The following is a 16,083-nucleotide window of genomic DNA, read 5'->3' as shown; positions in this document are numbered from 1 at the left end:
ACAGCATCATCACTCTGCTCCTGCTACAACAGCATCATCACTCTGCTACAACAGCATCATCACTCTGCTACAACAGCATCATCACTCTGCTACAACAGCATCACCACTCTGCTACAACAGCATCATCACTCTGCTCCTGCTACAACAGCATCATCACTCTGCTACAACAGCATCATCACTCTGCTACAACAGCATCACCACTCTGCTACAACAGCATCACCACTCTGCTACAACAGCATCACCACTCTGCTACAACAGCATCATCACTCTGCTACAACAGCATCACCACTCTGCTACAACAGCATCACCACTCTGCTACAACAGCATCATCACTCTGCTACAACAGCATCATCACTCTGCTACAACAGCATCATCACTCTGCTACAACAGCATCATCACTCTGCTACTGCTACAACAGCATCATCACTCTGCTACAACAGCATCATCACTCTGCTACAACAGCATCATCACTCTGCTACAACAGCATCACCACTCTGCTACAACAGCATCACCACTCTGCTACAACAGCACCATCACTCTGCTACAACAGCATCACCACTCTGCTACAACAGCATCATCACTCTGCTACAACAGCATCATCACTCTGCTCCTGCTACAACAGCATCATCACTCTGCTACAACAGCATCACCGCTCTGCTACAACAGCACCACCACTCTGCTACAACAGCATCATCACTCTGCTACAACAGCATCATCACTCTGCTACAACAGCATCATCACTCTGCTACAACAGCACCATCACTCTGCTACAACAGCATCATCACTCTGCTACAACAGCATCATCACTCTGCTACTGCTACAACAGCATCATCACTCTGCTACAACAGCATCATCACTCTGCTCCTGCTACAACAGCATCATCACTCTGCTCCTGCTACAACAGCATCATCACTCTGCTACAACAGCATCACCACTCTGCTACAACAGCATCACCACTCTGCTACAACAGCATCATCACTCTGCTCCTGCTACAACAGCATCATCACTCTGCTCCTGCTACAACAGCATCATCACTCTGCTACAACAGCATCATCACTCTGCTACTGCTACAACAGCATCATCACTCTGCTACAACAGCATCACCACTCTGCTACAACAGCATCATCACTCTGCTACAACAGCATCATCACTCTGCTACAACAGCATCATCACTCTGCTACAACAGCACCATCACTCTGCTACAACAGCATCATCACTCTGCTACAACAGCATCATCACTCTGCTACAACAGCATCATCACTCTGCTACAACAGCATCATCACTCTGCTACAACAGCATCATCACTCTGCTCCTGCTACAACAGCATCACCACTCTGCTACAACAGCATCATCACTCTGCTACAACAGCATCACCACTCTGCTACAACAGCATCACCACTCTGCTACAACAGCATCATCACTCTGCTACAACAGCATCATCACTCTGCTACAACAGCACCATCACTCTGCTACAACAGCATCACCACTCTGCTACAACAGCATCATCACTCTGCTACAACAGCATCATCACTCTGCTACTGCTACAACAGCATCATCACTCTGCTACAACAGCATCATCACTCTGCTACAACAGCATCATCACTCTGCTACAACAGCATCATCACTCTGCTACAACAGCATCACCACTCTGCTACAACAGCATCATCACTCTGCTACAACAGCACCATCACTCTGCTACAACAGCATCATCATTCTGCTACAACAGCATCATCACTCTGCTACAACAGCATCACCACTCTGCTACAACAGCACCATCACTCTGCTACAACAGCATCACCACTCTGCTACAACAGCATCATCACTCTGCTCCTGCTACAACAGCATCACCACTCTGCTACAACAGCATCATCACTCTGCTACAACAGCATCATCACTCTGCTACAACAGCATCACCACTCTGCTACAACAGCATCACCGCTCTGCTACTGCTACAACAGCATCATCACTCTGCTACAACAGCATCATCACTCTGCTACAACAGCACCATCACTCTGCTCCTGCTACAACAGCATCACCACTCTGCTACAACAGCATCATCACTCTGCTACAACAGCACCATCACTCTGCTACAACAGCATCACCACTCTGCTACAACAGCATCATCACTCTGCTACAACAGCATCACCACTCTGCTCCTGCTACAACAGCATCACCACTCTGCTACAACAGCATCATCACTCTGCTACAACAGCATCATCACTCTGCTACAACAGCATCATCACTCTGCTACAACAGCATCATCACTCTGCTACAACAGCATCATCACTCTGCTACAACAGCATCACCACTCTGCTACAACAGCACCATCACTCTGCTACAACAGCATCATCACTCTGCTACAACAGCATCATCACTCTGCTACAACAGCATCATCACTCTGCTACAACAGCACCACCGCTCTGCTACAACAGCACCATTAAGCAGAAGCACGTGTGCGCTATGCGCTGTGTGCTCGTGTGAACTTGACAAACAGCAGTTAAATGCGCCATCTTTCTGTCCCCTCCGCACCAGAACAGGGAACCAGTCTCTGATCCGCCAGTACGTATTGGTGCCAGGGCGTGTCCAATGAGGGGGCCGGGGGGGGTATTGGCCCCCTCTGAAATTTGATTGGCCGCACCAGGTGCCACCCCTTTTTTCCCCCCTAAAATAGCGCATTATCATTGGCTAACATAACTGTTGGCAATAATGTGCCCCCCCCTCACCTCATCCCATACTGAGTCTGTGACCCCCTCCCAAACTGCCCCCGCTCCCTTATACCGCCGCCCCCTTGGCCAGTTCCACAACTGCGTCCCGATTGAACGCTCATTACATCACATGATGCTTATCTGCCAGATGCTTTTATCCAAAGCAACGTGCAATAAGTGCATTATGCATGTCACCAGGTTACGGACAGCACAAAGGTGCGTCAGTGAAGGGATCAAGCTTCCTGTCCAGCACCCTGTCGTTATAGCATCACAATAATCATAATATAGCGTAAAATTATTAGCACCAAGCCTGTGAACATTCTTTAAGTTCAGAACGGGCTAAAAATAACCCCCCCCCCCCCCACAATACTTCTATCTCTACCCCCACACAGGTACCTTTCATCGTGCCAAGATCAGAGACTCCTCTCTCTCTGTCTCTAGAAACTTCTAAAAACAGAAAATTCATGTAAATTATTAGAACCCTCCCAACCCCCCCCCCCCCCACCCCCACCACCCTGAATACACACGGTCACTAAGTTTAGAAAATCTGGCAGGCGGTGTAGCATTTTTATGGGGCAGTTTATAATATTTCACCGTTAATTATTCCTCTGATCCAGGAGTGGAAATTCTTTCCGGAACGCGGGCGTCACGGGGCGTAAATTTGGGGCTCATTCCTCACCCGCCTCTCGCAGCCACCGGCCCGTCCCGTCCCGGACCGAGCCGCTCTCCGCCCCCATCCCCCCCCCCACCCCCAGCGAGGAACCCCAAACGCCAGAGGAGAGAGTGAACGACTAACAGAGATAAGGGGGAAAAAAAGGAAGAAGAACACGCCATTCCGGCTCAAATGGTCAGAGCCGACGCGGGGTAGCTTCCCAGCAACGTTTATCGTTTTGTTTGTTTGTCTGTTTGTTTTTCTTTTTGTTTATTTTCAGGAAACGTTAGAATGTTAGAATGCTCCAGTCATCAGATATTGACGTACTACATTCATATTCTAGTCTACGTCTCTCCGAAGATTAATATTTCAATAACTGGATCCCCCCCAACCTCCCCCCCCAACGTACCCCTACACCAAGCTCTGCGTGAAACTCCTGTTCATTTCGAAAGAATAATGACACCGCAAAAAGACTCTCTCTCACACACAGCAGGAGTCATACCAATAAATTATCTTATTTTAACACAATGTTCTGAGTTTCTTTTTTTTTTTTCAAAAGGATATTTGTTAGTGAGAACTTCATGAGAAAAATCTAGATTTTTAAACAAAACTGTTTAGCCTAACAAGCATTCGAACACTTAATCACTAATCTAGACAAGAGTGTTTACTGAGATCATTTAATATTTTGACTCAACGCTACTATTTTTAGGACCCACTCTGTTATAACATAACAGAGGACACGGTCACTTTCTATTGCTTAATGCATAAATTGTCATAACAGCTGTATAAACACATAGAGGCAGTAAGTGTTCTATAACACACATTGTTGCAGACCAGTCATTGACCGCAGTAAGACACACCCACACTCAGTCACAAGAGCTATACAATAACACCAAGCGGGGATATCGTTCATTTAATCTCAAAAAAATAAATCCCCCCCTTCCCACGCCAAAAAAAAAGCAATAAAAAAAGTTTTTGCACCAGCAGTCTTTCTCTCGGTTTCTTGTTCTGTCCTCTCCTGTCACAATAAAACACTTTAAGGGCCATTAAGAGAGAACCTTCGGCTCAGCGTGTCATAACCAGGCCACCAGAACGTGGAAATATGACCACCTGCAACCCCGCTCCTCAGCACAATCCCACAATGCCTTTCACCTTCTCCCGCCTCCGCGAGGTTCCGCCCCCCGCCCCAAACCTGGAGGCCGCGCGTTTTTCCTTTGTTTTTCGAAGGGTCCGTTTTATTGCCAATCCAGAAAATTTGTGTTCATTAGAACAGGGGAAAGCAAACAATGAATTCCACTGACCCCACTGCCGTCCCCGATCCAAGATCCAGCTTTTAATAGCCACCGCAAATGAAAAAAAATTTAATACACGCATACCAGCTGGTATTTTAAAAAAACAATCGCATCCCTAATCATTTTGGTCTGTGCATTTCCATATAATTTAATTTGTACATCCAAACTGTTTATTCACACATAAAATAAGATTTCAGATTCCCAAAAGAAGTACAAGCTCAGACAAAAAACTGCTACACTAAGTGGCTGTGCCACTTGGGCCAAACATTTATGTGGACTGCATGGTTAGGAGTTTATTGGCCACTTTAACATGGCAATAGACCGTCATGCCCAATTCCAACACTCCCTCGAGAATTCAAGCTCTAGCTGTGCGCTCACTCAAGAACATAAGAACACATACTGAGGAGAACAGGCCATTCAGCCCATCTAGAACATAAGAACATAAGAATACATAATGAGGAGAACAGGCCATTCAGCCCATCTAGAACATAAGAAGATAAGAATACACAATGAGGAGAACAGGCCATTCAGCCCATCTAGAACATAAGAACATAAGAATACATAATGAGGAGAACAGGCCATTCAGCCCATCTAGAACATAAGAACATAAGAATACATAATGAGGAGAACAGACTATTCAGACCATCTAGAACATAAGAACATAAGAATACATAATGAGGAGAACAGGCCATTCAGCCCATCTAGAACATAAGAACATAAGAATACATACTGAGGAGAACAGGCCATTCAGATGATCTAGAACATAAGAATATAATAATACATAATGAAGAGAACAGGCCAATCAGTCCATCTTGGCACATCATTTACCTACAGGCCAGAGAGCACCCAGCACTGTGCCAAACCTGAACCTGAACATCACATGACCGGACAAGCACAACACACATGACCATGCACAGCCAGACAGCTTTCGAAAAATCCCACCAACGTCCCACCTTGTTCAGCTGACAAGAAGAGCTCGACTCGCAAAAAATGAACAAACAGAGCGCACAAACCGAACTACCTTTTTTTGCAATCGTAACCGTGCCGACGGCTTTCGTAAACGAGCGGGAACGGGCTGGGCTCCGGGCCCTCTGCGGCCTCGCATAAACCCAGCGGGAGATTGCGCAACGGCAGGCCGGCAGGCAATGCCCATTCGAAACCGGCCAGCCAACGCTGAGGCCCGGCGTTTGTGCCAAATCTGCTGGACCACACCGAACCGAACCACATCAGGGAAGGTGTGGGGGGGGGGGGGGGGGGTGTCGCGCTCACCCTGACCGCGGTCAAAAACGAGTAGTACACTGACGGTCGCAAAGACACACAAGACAGACAGAGGTGTGACAGAAAAGTAACCAGCTGACGAAACTGCATCCATTCGTGCAGCTGATTTCTCACAATGCATTCTGGTACATCCATTTCTGCAGGGTGGGATTTCTCCGTGTGTGTTTGTATGGAAGTACAGTTCATTTCTTTTAAACTGGTGAATATTTGTTGCACATTAACCTCTCACTCACACATTCTTTCTCTCTCTCTCAATACCCCTCTCTCTCTCCATCCCCTCTCTCCCACTCTCTCTCTCCATCCCCTCTTTCTCCCACTCTCTCTCATTCCCTCTCTCTCCCACTCTCTCTCCATCCCCTCTTTCTCCCCCCCCCCGCCTTCCTTCCCCTCCTCCCCCCCCCCTCACCTTTGCCCCCGCGCAGGCCCTTCCGCACGGTCCCCCACCTTCCCCCGCCCCTCCCACCTTGCCCCCAGCGCAGCACCTTCCTCCCTCCCCCCCCCACCCCCCCCTCACCTTTGCCCCAGCAGGGCACCTTCCGCACGTCCCCCCTTTCCCCCCCCCCCCCCACCTTGCCCCTCCGACGCAGGGCACCTTCCGCACGGTCCCCCCTTCCCCCACCCCCTCACCTTTGCCCCCAGCGCAGGGCACCTTCCGCACGGTCCCCCCTCCCCCCCCCCTCACCTTTGCCCCCAGCGCAGGGCACCTTCCGCACGGTCCCCCCCCCTCACCTTTGCCCCCAGCGCAGGGCACCTTCCGCACGGTCCCCCCTTCCCCCACCCCCCACCTTTGCCCCCAGCGCAGGGCATCTTCCGCACGGTGCATCTGCGGCTCTCATCCCTCTTCCCACTCTCTCTCCATCCCCTCTTTCCCCCCCTCACCTTTGCCCCCGGCGCAGGGCACCTTCCGCACGGTGCATCTGCGGCTCTCCGTCTCCGGGGAGCAGGTCGCCGGGGTGACGGGAGACGGGACAGTGTCCGGGCTGGGGGTCTGCGTGGGCTCGCGGGACCGGACCTGGGTCCCCTTCCTAAAACCGCAGGTCTTGTTCTTCTTCATGCAGGGCCCCCAGGGGCCCCACTCCCCCAGCTCGCATTGCACTGTGGGAAATCCAGCACGGACACAGGGTTAGCAAGGGAAGTGCACGCATGCAAGGACAACACCTAAAGTTCTCTGACACAGAGATAATAAATGACTTTTTTGGTACTTTTAATTTCTTTTTTTTGGGGGGGAGGGGGGGGGGGGATTTTGGAGATTGTCTTGAAAAGTTTCACCTTCAGGCTATACGTGATATTATTCCTGATCCTAAAGAGTCTGATTCCTTGATCAGAATCCACATCGACTCTAAATTATCGTGGTTTGGGCTGGGGTTGAAAGAGGTGATCTTGGGATGGTATCAATTTACCAGGTCACTGAAGCCATTTTTATATTACTTCATTGATGGACTTTAACACACATCATATAGCCTTATATGAGAGCACATTCATGTTTTTATGGGTCACTGAGCTTGTATAAACGAGATGTAGAAAGTACTTGAAAGGGTTAGAATGGGAATCATGGTTTGAACAGAACTCATAAAAGCGCGATGCCACATGACAAGCGTGCAAACTGGAAAATTAAGAATACGATCTTGAATTACGACGGACCGCATGTCTGAGATGCGGCAAATTCGACGTTAGCGAACGCCAGCCGTGACTCATCGTTGAGCCGCACTCCGAGCGAAAGACGACATGTTGTAATTATTAGATTTGGAAACCAACAAACGTTAAAAACCTTTACTGGATGTTTCTGAGCAGGAGTCACGACTCCATCTGGTCTGAGCTGTTTTTAATCGCGGGGAGAATTTCAACATTTCATTATAACTGCCCAGGGAATTCATGGCCTTTGTGCCTGTGAAAGGAAAGGAGGTTTGGGGAGGGGGGGCTGGGGGAGCTGGATGGGGGGGGGGGGGCAACTTCGCGCTGCCAAGGCGATGACTACAGACTGAAAAAAGCAGGAGGGAAGTACTACTGGAGTAACACATTAGAGAAAGGCAAGATAGCGCAAAACCGCGCCAGAAACGTCACCCGGGGGAGGCTCTCCGGCCAAAAGACCACAGAGAGCGGCCTCCTCGCGGAAAGCGAAGCAGTTAGCACGGTACTTACTCGCCTGTGACAGAAATATTTTCAAAAAAGGGATCGATAAATTCTCTGAGTACCGCACCGCAGCGCGCTCTCCAAGTCCAACTCACGGGAAACTGAGAAAGAACAGAAGAGGGCAACTCGAAAAAAAATTTAAAAACGACTACATTGCCTGCGTCGGGGCAAAGGTGGGGGGGGAGGGGGGGGACGTGGGAAGGGCCGGTGGGGAAAGGTGAGGGGGTGGGGGGGGGAGGAAGGTGCCTCGCTGGGGCAAAGGTGAGGGGGGGGCGGGGGAAGGTGGGGGACCGTGCGGAAGGTGCCCTGTGCTGGGGGCAAAGGTGAGGGGGGGGGGTGGCGGGGAAGGGGAAGGGGAAGGCGGGGGGGGGGGGGAGAAAGAGGGGATGGAGAGAGAGTGGGAGAGAGAGGGAATGAGAGAGAGTAGGAGAGAGAGGGGATGGAGAGAGAGTGGGAGAGAGGGGATGGGGAGAGAGGGGTATTGAGAGAGAGAAATCCCTGGGATCCCTGCATCCCTGGGAATTTTCAAAAAAAAAAAAAAAAGCGTATTACAAAAACCAAACTGTACAATAATCACAGGGAAGAATCATTTAGTTCTGAACACTGGAGAATGGAAATAGATGTTTCTTTTTTTTGTCTGTGAATTGCTGGAATTTTAACAAAGGGCTAAAGCATTTAAAATAAAGTATTTGACCCAGGTCATTGTCAATCAATTAAAAACTCCAACTGCGGAGAGCCTAGGAAGGTCATGAGCCACTTACGCTCATCCCCCATCTCAAAGTGGCACTTGACGCAAAGCTGAGGTTCCGTGAAGAGAGGCAGGAGGCACTCGAAACTGAACCCTGGACAGGTCCTCTTTTAGTTTGGCTCATCGCGCGCTCATAAATCCAACTTTTAAAGACTTGTGAAAGTGTGTGTGGATTCGCGTGTGTGCGTAGGTGTGTGCAAGTGCACGCGTGGGCATGTGAATGTGTGTGTGTGTGTGTGTGCGTGTGTGTACTATAAGTAAATGGCCCTTACTAGGCCACAGAAGGGGTCAACAGCCCTTGAAAGATGGATGTGTTAAGTGCTTGGGGGACATCCTGACCGCCCCCCCCCCCTCTTAAATTGGGCCCTGTGAAATGACAGACTTATGGGGACCTTTCAAAGAAATTTCACACTAAAATGGCTTTTTACTGCCCAGCTTGATAAGACAACACTTAAGGTTTTAGGTGATGCCAGCAGGATGAATTCACTCAAAGAGAGCAGTCCTGCTCTCAGCCAATCATCGTAGCCTTTACGATTTTAAACTTAACTGTCTAAACTTGAACAGGAACCTGCCCTCTGTCAGTTTACTGAGGCAATACTACATTCCTCTCTTTAAAACTTCACGGTAAAAGGGAGTATGCACAACCATTACCATGCTACTCTTGCCTCAGGCTCCCATAGTGCATTGCAAAGTCATTGACTACGATGTCTATGGGGTGTTGGTGAAGGGCCTGATGGGAATTGTATTCCAAAACAGAATCAGTTTTACTGAGTACGACATTTGTTTTAAAAAGGTATGCTTACATGACTTGGTAAAACATATCAAGACATATGACGATTACTACCACAGTGAATGTGAGCAGCGACCTATGAACTGAATGCTAAGTTCACTGACCATTGCCTTTAAATTAGTCATGTGATGCAGGTGGTCGGGGGTGTGGGGGGGGGGGTTGGGGGTCTGGAGAGGATGAACGCCGCTCACCTGTACTGATGCACTCTGTGGTGCCGTTAGTGGTGCTGAAGCCCTTGGGGCAGCTGTTGTAACAGCGCCCCCTAAGGGAATACAGGCCCTCTTTACATTTTGTGCAAAAACCTTTACTGAAGCAGGCCTCGCAGTTCTCTATTCGACACCCTGAAATGAGAGAGAGAGAGGCATTAGCTTTAGCAGAACACAGGAGGCGGGGTCACATGACTTACAGCAGGAGGGCGGCTGTGTTTTCAGGTTTCTTCCCGCATTCCATCCTCCGTTTCAATTATCCAATCACCACTTGTCTACTCATCACTTAGCCAATCATCTGAATATGCACCAGTTCACTCAGATCAGACCACAACTGTTTCGGATAGGGCAGGGCTGACCAACCTTGTCCCTGGAGATCTACCATCCTGTAGGTTTTCACTCCAACCGAAGTGAACAAAGCGCACCTCATTCAACAGCTTAGACATCTCATTGAGCTGCTATTTACTAGAATCAGGTGTGCAAAAATAACAGGATGGTAGATCTCCAGGAATGAAGGGCTGGGCAGCCCTGCTGTCGGGAAGCAATAACATTCACGAGCTAACAAGGAAATGTGGCTGAAATGTCAAACCACATTAATGACTGAGCGGCGGCAGTAAATAAGAGCAGATGTTGGGGTCATAACCAGAGAAACGGGCCCTCTCTGCCCATCCTCATCACAAGCCTTTGAAGAGTGCAGGCTTCTTTGGAATGTTGCCAGTCGGTGTTCTAGAACTCCGTCGCTTTAAATCGCCAGAGCGATTGTTACATCATCGTTAGAGTGTTCAGTCAAGAACATTCTAATCTCATATCTGTGATCTCAGACCTTAAAGGGTTAAGTGCATTGCCCCCCCCCCCCACCCCCCCACCCCACTTTTCAACCTGAGAGGAGGCACTCCAGTTCAGTCTTCACCTCAGCTGGGTCAACAGCTCCTCATCACAGCTCTTCCTCATTAAGAGCTGAGCCCAGCCACTCAAAGCAGGCCGCTAACGAGATTAGATTAGGGCTAATTGCCCTCTCACACACGACGAAAAACCTGACACGAATCACGTCTTTGGAACACAAACTGAGCACCCCCGCTTCACAGTTATCACTTTTATGACTTTCATAGGAAAAATGCCGTTAATGCTTCCTGTGAAAACCAAGGAGGAGGGGGAAACAGATGCAACAAATCGCCTGAAGACAACGGAACGTTAAAAAAACAAAGAGTTTCAGGAGAGCCATGTGACCCGCAGTTCCATTACAGTATTCTACAGGAAAAAGCCCGCAGAACTTCTGAAAAGGATAAAATGTCAGCACCTGGGGTTCAAACAACATCTACAGAAGCAAACAGAAAACCAGCTAACCCATTTCCCAAGTTTTAATGAGCTTTTTCTCTCAGTGGATTATGTCCAATCCCAGTCGCACAGTCGTCTCAATATTGCTACAAAAGTTCTGGTCGCCCCAAAATTGGTACCGCGCGAGAACCTAGCCCCCTGTTCGCTGACCGTTCAGTAAATTCTGCAACAAAGCATTTGGGATTCGGGACTGTCTTCTAGTTATGCCCACATAGATGCTGTAATCATATTCGAGCACAGTATGTGCGTTGCCATATGCAAGCTTTCTGCATGCAGCACGCTGGTCTGGAGGTGGGGAGGGACAGGGGGGTGGGGGGCGGGGGGGCGGGGAGGGGGTGCTGTGGGGGCAAGCGCTGAGTTTCGTTACAAGCTCTGCTCTCAATTACCCCCATTAAACCCCTGAGAACCGCTTCTGACGTTGGTTTCACACTCGACCACTTCAAAAAAAAAAAAAAGTGCCCCTTAACACAAGACAAATGTTGCTAACAAGACCCGGGGATCTGGAGGGGTATCGGATGTAACGGGATCGTTGCACAGGACCGAGCCGTCGAGGGGGTTCGGCTGCGCACGGGGGAAAACCCGGCACGGATTCTTGCAGTGTCTCGGACTGGAGTCTGAGACACAGGGACCGGAGAAGCCAGAACGGTTATCGTTAAGGGAGCGCATTAGCAGAAGAGGAATTCCTTGCTGCAGTGTAAATAACTCAATATGGGTCCTGACAGCAGAAGAAGAAGAAACCTCCTGCAGCTCTGTTTCTTTTTTTTTTTTACACAAAGTCCCCCCATTTTAGGGGAGCAAAAGTAACTGGACAGTTGGCTGCTCAGCTGTTTCTTGGCCAGCTGTGTGTCTTTGCATCACATTAGTTCATGCACAAGAAAAGCTAACAAAAGGTCCAGAGTTCATTCTCGGGGTGGAATTTACATCTGTTGCCGTCGTCTCTCAACACGAGGACCAAAAGCTAGCCTAATGTGCTCGGTGCTCCTTCAGTGTGGGACAGGTTCAGTCACGCAGACCTGACCCCTCAAAGGGAGTTTAAGGGGGTAATTGAGGACTCTGTCTGGGACGGCTACAGAGGGACGTCAGGAAAAACTACCTCACCCCTCCCCCCCCCCCGGAGAAAGCCCCCTCCACAGCACCGTCCCATTACAGAACCAAATGACTACAAGCCGCGCTCCTCTCTAACAGGCTAACGTAAAACACACATGCTCCAGGAACGGGACGGGGAGGCTGAAGTGGGGCTTTTAACCGTTTTAAAGGGGGGGGCTCGCCGCTGGTTTCTGAACTTTTGAACTCTCGTAACTGGAAGCGTGGGTTTGCGTCCCTTCAGCAAGGCATCGCTTTGAGTCACGTGTGCTGAGAAGAAACAAACCCAAAAAAACCCCCCAAAACAACAACAACAACATCATCGACAACAACAGCAAGAACAACAAAGAGCCTGGCAGTGACTGGGCTGGTGTGGAACAAGCCTGATCAGAAGCCAAAAAATAAAAAGCCCTGTTCATGTTTAAAAGGCAGACAAACAACGGTGCGTTCGCCGCTGTTTTGCGTTGATCGTATTTATTTCATTTTTCCAATAAGAGAAAGCAGCCCCCGGTGTCCCGGGGTGGGACAGACGGGCATGTGTCTGTGGTCCCCCAGTGATCTGAGCTTCTCTAAGCCCACCGCAAGCTAACGGCACACAGACACGGACAGATGTTTCCCGCTCTCCATCATCTGTTGTTTTTGTTTTCTTCCATTCAAACAGCAAACAGGCCTCCGCTGCCCCCTTCCCCCCTCCCTCCTCCCTCCCTCCCTCCCTCACAGAAAAACCCAGAAGAGTAGAATCCGGAGGAGACACGCATGTCACCACAGTCACGCGCTCGCCACCGTAGTTGCCCTTCTTCATGCTTTTCTGACATTTTCAGCTAATTCATGTCTAGGTTCCGGTCACTAGCATTCCACAATCATCTTACGCACAATGCATTTATACAGCTGGATGTTTACCTGAAGCAATTCAGGTAATGCACTTTTCCAGGTGGGTTGCAGGTTTCAATTCCCAGGTGGGGCACAGCCATAGGAACCCATACCTGGGAATTGAACGTGCAACCTCCTCTGAGTTCATAAAGCCCAGATCCCCGCACTGCAACCAATTACTCCCCACTCACTCACACACAGACAAGCAGAACGGCGGTTTTTGGCGGACGGCCACTCACGGGTGCACTTGTTCATGTCGGGGTTGCGCACCCCGAAGTAGCCCTCGGGACAGGAGGAGAGGCACACGCCGATCTCGCGGATGTCGTTGCGCTCCAGCAGGATGAAGAGTTTGGGCAGGCACTTCAGGCACCCGTTGTACTGCGAGCACAGCTCGCACCCGCGCGAGCAGGAGGGCGGGACCTCAGTGCTTACTGCGGGAGGAGGAGGTCAGAGGTCAGAGGTCAAAAGGTCAAAGGTCAATGCAAGACAAGGTCATCCCAACAGAAAGGAAAAAATGCAATACAATATACTTTAAATATGTGGGCTTATGAACATATAATTAAAATAATAAAGAAATAAATAATACACTTCAGAGCAGTCTTTTTAGATAAACTGACACATGAAAAAGTTGCAGTTTTCTGTCATTTGTGCATTTACCCATATATTAGGAATAGTTGCAATATCCTCATACATATATATTATTTCAATATGCTTTCAGTGCATCCCTTAAGAAAGAGATTAAACAAATCAAACTAATCACTGTCAATCAGTCGATCATTTGATTCGGTGAGCTCACTGTTGCTGTATTTTGTATCACGCACCTCAGAAATGCACTGGAGCTGAATGTATAGGAAACATAAACATAGACATTCTGCTAAGCGCAGAAGAACAGCGTATTTCCACTCTCCAAATGGAAGCGCCCTCGACAGGGCCATTCTACTCCTGTGACTAGCCAGCTCCGCGTATCGTTCAGAAAAAAGCACGCTCCTCACGGCTGTCTGTTTCCAGGGATCGGATTCAGGAATATGGAATAAGGCCCTCGAGCCTCTCGAGCTCTCATAAACTGGAAGGAGGCGCTCGGCCTAAATCGAAGCTGACAGTACCCTTCAAAACGCCCCTCGAAACAGTTCCCCTCGAAAAAAAAACAAGCCTTTTTCTCTCCTAATCAGATGCTACATCCTTTTGTCATCACGTTACGCACGTGTCTGGCTCTTTACTTTGAGTTTTTAAAAAAAAAAAAAAACATCAAACATCATCATCTGAGTACAAAAGCATGGCCATTGTGTGAGGTCAGACGGTCTGTGTACACGCTGCTTACTAGCAACAATGCCTGGAACATTCCCCCACGCTCCCCATCTCAGAGCAACCCTGTACTCGCCAGCAAACCCTCCAGTACAAACATCACATGACCTCTGAACTCTCTGCATGGGTTTCTAACTCATTCGCCTCTCAACATCACCCTGTTGTATCTGTACTGTGACTTTAACTGTACTTTAACTATACGTTACAAGACGAAGTATCATTGGCTGCCTCTATCGGTCGTGACCTTGAATATTTGCCTGACCCCAATCTTTACGTACTTATTTGAGTCGCACTGGATAAGAGCATCTGCCTAATGGCTAAATGTAAACGGAAATGATCTCTCTGTAAAAATAAATAAACAGAAAAGAGAACCTTCTGCGTCAAGCATCAGTTAAGTGCTGGGTTATCTAATTCCTTCAACGGGTTAATGTTTGCTGCTAATTCTTCCAAGAGGCTATGCCAAGTGTCTGTGTTTGAACAGTTTCTCACTGTTTACGTGACACTGGCCAGCGGAGATCTTGAAGAGATTTTCTTTCCTAATGCTGGATTACTGTGGAGGTCTGACAATGATGAGCAACACAACCGAAACTCCAGCCCCAAGATGGCCGAGGAAAAGTGAGTTCCCCCCGAACAGGAAAAGTAAAACAGAGGGGCTCTACCAATCACGGAATGCATTACTCACAGCCAGGAGAACAACGCTGACAGTGATTGGTGTATACATCCTTGGTGGACTACTTCCTGGTAATTCCTACAGATGCATAGCCAAAAAAAAACCCCAATCATTGGTTGTTTCCCGCACAGCAGAGTCATGATGAGTCACCCCACCTCACCCCACCACTTTCACTCCACCAGCCTTAACGAGATGAAGGGCAGCACAAGAACACTTTTTTTTTTGCTTAAATAAAGCTTGCGTTTTGGGTTTTTTGGGTCTACGCCCCCCTCCACCAAAATATTTATTTTTTGAAAACTAAATAAATGAAATTAGACAAATTGAAAGCATAACTCCGAGGACAATTGCTTTTGGGACAGTTGCATGAAAAGTGAGTCAGAGTGCATGTCCCGTTCTGAGGGGGGGGGGGGCGCCCAGGTCTCAGTCAGGCAGGAGCTTTGATTTACGGGGAGGTTCCAGCGTCCTATCAGCTCCAAATATACACACGCTGGGGGGGGGGCCTATCTATGAGCCACTGGGCCTGGGGGGGGAGATAAGCTGGGGTGGTAAAAGCGTTAGCAAGGCGTTTCACTCCCCCCCCCCCATGCCCCCCAGAGAGATTGCAGGCCAAACGGCAGCTTGGTTACCCGACGCGAGGACGAGCTGGAACGAGGGTGGGGTGGGGGGTGGGAGTTGGGAGCGGTGGCGGGGGGGGGGGGGTCATTAAGCAGGGGATCCGAGGTGCTTATCAGCGTCCCGGGACGATAAGGCAGCAATCGCGCCGCTGAATATTTAACCGTCCCGCAAACACGGCCCGCTCGGGGCCCTCGAGGGAGCGGCGCTCGCGACCACCGTTTTTGGTTTTTTTCGGGCCGTGCTGATACGGGGCACGTGGACGCTCTCCTCTTTCTTTCTCTTTCTCTCTCTCTGCTGTGAACCTCCTCCGGCGGTGGCCATTTTAACGCCCCCGCGCCGCCCCCCCCCCCCCACACACACAGACCACAGGTCCACACGCTGCCTTTCATCAGCTGCCCCCCCCCCCC

At 49.4% G+C, this 16,083-nt stretch overlaps 1 protein-coding gene across 3 annotated transcripts in view; it reads right to left on the bottom strand.

Annotated features, from left to right (window-relative positions):
* rspo1 (R-spondin 1) overlaps positions 1-16,083 on the bottom strand; it is a 38,815-nt gene that overhangs the window by 6,894 nt on the left and 15,838 nt on the right. Inside the window, exons 3-6 of one of the 3 annotated variants that reach the window (XM_064351223.1) lie at positions 13,329-13,520; positions 9,787-9,936; positions 6,829-7,022; positions 6,657-6,678 (exon numbers count right to left, since the gene is read on the bottom strand). In XM_064351223.1, coding sequence (XP_064207293.1) covers positions 6,657-6,678; positions 6,829-7,022; positions 9,787-9,936; positions 13,329-13,520 — 558 coding nt within the window. Of the gene's footprint in view, positions 1-6,609; positions 6,632-6,656; positions 6,679-6,806; positions 7,023-9,786; positions 9,937-13,328; positions 13,521-16,083 lie in introns of all 3 variants that reach the window. The other 2 variants (XM_064351133.1, XM_064351044.1) reach the window with 2 other exon arrangements.

The sequence above is a fragment of the Anguilla rostrata genome, chromosome 1, assembly GCF_018555375.3.
Source record: "Anguilla rostrata isolate EN2019 chromosome 1, ASM1855537v3, whole genome shotgun sequence".
NCBI classification, from domain to species: domain Eukaryota; kingdom Metazoa; phylum Chordata; class Actinopteri; order Anguilliformes; family Anguillidae; genus Anguilla; species Anguilla rostrata.
The sequence above is the reverse complement of the archived record's forward strand: the minus strand, read 5'-3'. Positions and strand labels throughout refer to the sequence as shown.